This window comes from Apus apus, chromosome 2 (assembly GCF_020740795.1).
Source record: "Apus apus isolate bApuApu2 chromosome 2, bApuApu2.pri.cur, whole genome shotgun sequence".
Classification (NCBI taxonomy): domain Eukaryota; kingdom Metazoa; phylum Chordata; class Aves; order Apodiformes; family Apodidae; genus Apus; species Apus apus.
Genome location: NC_067283.1, coordinates 52,167,465 through 52,173,464, shown reverse-complemented (window position 1 = coordinate 52,173,464; position 6,000 = coordinate 52,167,465). Strand labels below are relative to the sequence as shown.

Genomic DNA, 6,000 nt, shown 5'->3' with positions numbered 1-6,000 from the left:
ACCTAAATTCTCACTATTCACCTAAATTGATCATTAAGTATTTGCATGGTTTTGCATTCTCTTCACCTTGCTGTGATACAGCTATCAGACATATCAGTGCAGAAAATATTCTTAAACTGTTGACATTTAATTTCCTAGCTGAAATCAGAACAACCACCAATGTTCAATTCAGTTCCACCTGTTAAAGAACCCTGACCACTCATGTCTCAAAAATGGCTTGAAGAAGGTCATCAAAACCATGTGCTCATTCTCTGCACTAAGATGAATTAGGCCACTCAATTTCAGACTTTCTTGTGGATAAACTTTTACTTAATAAGTCATTTAATGCTGTGAACTGTACAGAGCTATACAAAGTCCCTGATGACATTATGATTTTATATCATATATGAAAGAAAATTCCTGGTACAGCTTTTGATTTGCAGGAGGAAAGAGTCAAGATCTTTTTATGTAAGAAATGGTTGGTTTGTTGCTTCCATTAGCAGAGACTTTTTTATACAAAAGAAGCTGACAGAAGTTAGGCCAGGCTGAAAAAAAAGTATGTCTCTGTATAGGTTGTCTCCAGTTATTTGACTGTGTTTGAAACCTAAGTGAGTGGGAAGACTCCATGTGACTCTGCATGCAAAACTCCAATCAATTTGGGGCAGAAATAGGGTGTGTGAGTTACTTCACAGTTCTGGGAAATTTAGATCTTGCATAAGCAACTGATTTCTGCTTTTTAAAAAAAGAGCCCTGATGGCATCAGTATCAGTAAAGCATCATTAAAAAGTGCATCTTTCAGATGCTCTGGAGGAAGCAGCAGAGATGGGAGATAGCTAGGGCAGAGGGCTGCTCATCAGTATGTGTTCAGCTCTCAGTATTGAAATCAAGTTCTGGCTTGTTAGATTAAAGCCAGCTGATGTAAAAATACTTAGGCCCATGTGCAGCATTTGGTTTGTGAAGCATAGACAGTTTTGATTAGAAAATCAGTTAGCACACCATATGAGATGCATGGAAAGCATGCTCTAAAAATGGCTCTCTTGCAGGTTTAAGACCATAATAAGAACATGAAAATGAGCATATTTCTACTGATGTCCTCCAGGTATCATGTCAGATTATACTAGAACTATTTTCATTAGAGAGACAAACATAGATTCTAGCCTGCTAAAACTTTTAATGCTACCAAGACCATGGGAAGTGGTGGAGTATGAAGGCAGCTGCCCCTGATAGGCAGAGAGATCCCACTTTTTCAGTAATGCAGGAACCAGGAGCTGTACAGCCAGGTAAAAGAAGGTGTTTGCTGGGCAGGCATACTTTTGATGCATATTTATGCTTTTTTAATTATTGGAGCTGTCAGTAAAATTTGAAAAAACCGGAGCTTCCTTTGCAGTACAGGGTAGCTCCACACACTGACGGTAGGAGCAGGGATTTAGGTAGAAGCCATGTTACAGGACCTTTTTTGATGTTCAAGGTTCAAAGTGAATGGGACAAATTGTTAAAAGAAGAGGCTTTGGCAGTATTGCCATGAGATGAAAAATCATCCTACACTTGGAGTCTCCAGCACCTCACTCAATTAAGAGAGTTAAGGAATGAAGCTGGTCCCTGTAAAGTACTGTAACTAGGGAATAAATCTTGGAGATCGGGACCCTCATGCAGCAAGCAAATATCCAGATACAAATGAAGAAAGGAGAATTTGGGCTAAAAGTAAGGTGTAAGCATGGGGCAATGAACTGCTGAAGCCTCTGGCCTATGACTGTGGTTCAGACTCTGTTGTTGGTCATGAGGCAGGTTCCTTTAAGAAAAGCTGTAGCTGCTCATGCAGGGCCTAATTTTGGGAGCTGCTGGGGCAGTGGTTTCCCTTTGCAGTGTATTGCCATTTGCAGGAATTTTCATACAGGGGTGGAGGACATCTCTTGTGACCCCTAAAAAGCCTGAGACATTAAGAAGAGCTGCTGCTGTGTGATGGGTACCAGAGTCACTCATTTCTCCTCCTTAGGTGCCTGCTTGCTCCTGCTGGGGACAGACACTGCTGCTGGCTGGTTTGGGGAGGCAGGCTGGACACAGTGTGACACACACATCACTGCTGCAGGTGTTTCTGGCTGTGTCAGCCCTTTGCTGTAGATGTGAGTGACAGGGGCTTGGGAGAGTCTTAGTCTGTGAGCCTCTGGGGGCTGGTCACTGCTGTCACGACAATGCTGTTTCTCTGCTTTTTTGTAGAGCTGTGCAAAGCCTCAGGCAGACAAAACCTTTCACCAGTAGAGCCATGACAATGACTGCACAGATCAGCTGCCATTTTTCTGGGTCAGACTTTCTTCTGAATACCTTCATCCACTGGCACAAACACAAACCCAGAGAAGCTTCGAAGCACATTCTGTATGTGCAGTCAGGGGAGCCTTATTTTTATGAAAAACCTTACAGAGAAAATTTTTGGGACAAGAAGGAGAGGACAGAGTCCATCTCTACTCTGACAATAACTAAAATCACAAAGCAGCAAGAGGCTACCTATTATTGCACTTCCTGGGACAGCACAGCCTGAGAAAACCATCAGACATCTGACAAGAGAAACATCTTCTGTGCTCCCCAGGACTGGAAACCTTATCAGATTCCATTGGCCTGCTTGCCAGGCTGCACTCACCTGTGTGAACTCATTAGGGTAACAAGTTGTTAAAAACAGCATTCAAGGGCTACTTGGCTGCTTTAGATGACTAACCTGGAAGGAAAGGCAGAAGAGACTTGCACCACCAGCTTGAGGTGGAGTCAAAAGTTTAACCCTACATCCCTCCTTGCTGGATGCAGCCTTCTGCTCTGCCCCCAGCAGCAGGCAACAGCAGGCACCCAGAGGAGACCATATGAATAAACATACAGCAGCAATTGCCCCAAAATGCTTCTTGATCTCAGTGGTTTATGGCAGCAATTTTGCCTGCTTTTTGAGGGACATTTTGCTTGTGTGCTATCCTCTGATAGCTCATGTAGGTGAAAAATCCAGATATCAAGAAGCAACTTTAAAAGCTAGTGCACACAAAGCATATGTTAAGGGAGGGGGGGAACCCCACACAAAAAAACCACCACACCCAAGCAAATTCCACGGGGAAAAAAATGAAAAAAAAATGTTTGCCTCACTTCTTCTAGGAGTTTGGTGGGCTTTTTCAAGGTGTTTGTTTTGTTCGACTTGTATTTAAGTGTTAATCAAGGGAAAGGGCTTGTGCATAACTATTTAGCACACCCGCAGCTGGCACAGCCTCATTGGATGGGTTCCTGTCTCTCAGATCTGCTCCACCCCCACTTGAGTCTGGCCTTGACACTGTCCCTGTAAGGAAGCCATAAGGAGGGCAGTGAAAATGTGGCTGCTGAGTGCTTTCATCCTGACAGCTGTTTTTTCTTGTACGTGCCCTGTTCACCCTGCTGCCTGCATGTCCTCCAGTGGCAAAGGGGACACTCTCTTATTTCAGCTTCATGTCTCTAATTCTTGTCTTTTTTTTTTTTTCACACAGGCGGCTCTGTACAAATCTTGCAGCAAAGCCCCATATCCATCACCAAGCCAGAAAGCAAGACGGTGCTCATCAACTGTCATGTCTCTCATCCTGATTTTAACAACATTTTTATTCACTGGTATCGGAAGAAGCCCAATGCAGGTCCCAGGCGCATTGCCTACATGGCCTCCAGGCTGTTCCTTGAAAATCAGTCTGATGAAGGCAAGTTTAGTGTTGAGAAGGACCCCACCAAATCTCTCTGCACCCTGACAGTGAGCAAAGTAACTCTGCAAGACTCTGCTACCTACTTCTGCGCTAAGTGGGATGCACAGCAGTAGAGAGCCACAGGGGACCCGCACAAAGACGTGCACTGCTTTCTGTGCCAGATCCTGAAGTGTTTGACAACATGCAGGAACTTCCCCACCCTACTTTCTCCATCAGCCTTGAATCAGACACACTTTAGAGGCAGCCTCTGGGCAACTTTGCAGGTTGGGCTGGCTAAAAGAAGGAAAAAACCTTCTATTCCAGCTACCCCTTGAAGCTATGTCTGTGGAGTAAAGCCACAGTTAAGTCATTTGTGTGGAAGAATAGAGGGATATAAGTGAAAATATACTTGATGCATGGCTCAGGACTGCAGGTGTAACATACCTGTTTTGTACTTCTCTGCTGATAGAGAATCTCCTTTTATTTTTCTTTTTCGTTTTCTGCTTGGAGTTGATCAAACCTTGAGTTAGGTTCAAATATGAGTCTTTTGATGGACTTCAGTGGGTCTTCTCATGCAACACACCAGCAAACCTGCAAAGCAGACAATAGCTACAAAACAGATATTTGTATTTCCATTTTGCAAACAGAAGGATATTAATTTAAGTAATTTCGTCCTTTCTCTGTTTAGAGCTAAACAACAGATACATAAAATTACAGGACCATGGTACTCTGATCCCAAAGGACCCAATATTGCTGGTCTCCCGTAGAGGGTCTCCAGAGCACAATGAGCACTGGGCTATCAGCTGCATTTCACATAAGAGTGAAAGACTTCATTCCTGTCACAACTGTAGAAGAGCAGTTACTAGATCTATGTCACAATCCTTGAAAAGAGAAAAGAAACTGTCCTACATAAGTAAAATAACATTACAATGACAGAGAAGGGGAACAGGTTTCATTTTCTTTCCAAAGGACTCAGCTGCAACCTCAATTCAGAAGAATGACTTTTAACAGCACAGAAAAAAATGCTGCATTTTGCTTGCCCTATTCATCTGTATTTTAAACTAAGCCTAAGGGGGTTGTAAAGCATTTGTGTTTCCTTGCATAATACCCAACATTTGGAGATGCCACTCTGGGGTGTAGCATCTCACCTTACCTGTGACAAGAAGCAGCCACAAGTGCAGCAATACTGGCTTCCACCTAGCTGCTCTGTCTTTTTCTGCCCTTTAGCACTCAGCCTGTGTGATAGGCAGTAATTTGAGAAACTTCAAATACATTAAGCTCCGTGTTCTTTTTTTCCCCTCCCTTTTACTGGCAGTGGACCTGAGAAAACTATACCAGAGGTATAGTTTAGCAGCCTTTCAGTAGACTAAAGCAGTGGTAAAATTTGCTTCAGATTACAAAATTCCTTTATGAATGCACTAGAGAAATTTTGTTTGTATGAGAGAGAAAGTGAGTTTGTGATGCTTGTTTAAAAGCTGTTAACATTTAGCAGGGCTCAGGCTGCTTTATCTCATCATCACCTTCCTGCTGCCAAGGGAGCCCCTCCGGATGATGCCCCAGTGAGTCATTTCCTTTTCTTCAGCCACAGCCCTTGGTCTCTGCTGGGAGAGCTGTTGCCTTCCTGCCAGAGGCAGAGGCCAGAGAGAGCCCAAGAGCCCTCGGGATGCTGCTGCTCCTGCTCCTGGCTGCAGCCTGGTCCCGTAGGTTTCCCTTGTCATCTTGGCACAGCATGGGGCAGCAGCAGAAGGCATCCCCTGCCTGCCTGTGTGAATAAATAGCGGGCTAAGAGTGTTGTGTTTTCTCTCCTTTCTAGATGGACAAGGACAAGTGGTTCTGAAGCAGAGTAAAGCATCTATTACCAGAGAGGAAAAAAAAACTGCATATCTGGAGTGTACAGTCGAGGGTGTATCGAACTTCCAGGCTGAGTATATACACTGGTACCGACACATACCCTCCAAAGCCCCTGAATGGATTCTATTCATCAGCACAGGACAGCCTTCTTATTCTGAAAGTTCCTACAGAACCAAGTATAATTCTTTGAAGAAAAGCCCAAACATCTGTGGTTTCTCAATCAATAACATCAACTCCAATGATGAAGGTACCTACTACTGTGCCGTGTGGCAGTACCACGGAACTAAGAGAGCACAGACAGCCTGTACAGAAAACTGCCTGTTCTCCTAGTGGCAGGCTTTCTCTCAAATGCAGAGAACCACCACTGCACCTCCTGCCTCTAAAACATACCCACAGGTTTGCACTGAGTGTGTAAGTAACAACAAAGAGAACAGCCAAGAAGTGCAGTGTACTACAACGCAGCTGGTATCATGCACTGTGCTGAGGAATAGGAGCCCTC

General features: G+C 44.0%; 1 gene segment (V, D, J or C); it reads left to right on the top strand.

Annotated features, from left to right (window-relative positions):
- The first annotated feature begins 3,314 nt into the window (after positions 1-3,314).
- LOC127380767 (T-cell receptor gamma chain V region V108A-like) lies at positions 3,315-3,784 on the top strand. The segment is given in 2 exon segments: positions 3,315-3,357; positions 3,468-3,784. Coding segments are annotated over 2 exon segments (360 nt in total).
- The last annotated feature ends 2,216 nt before the right edge of the window (positions 3,785-6,000 follow it).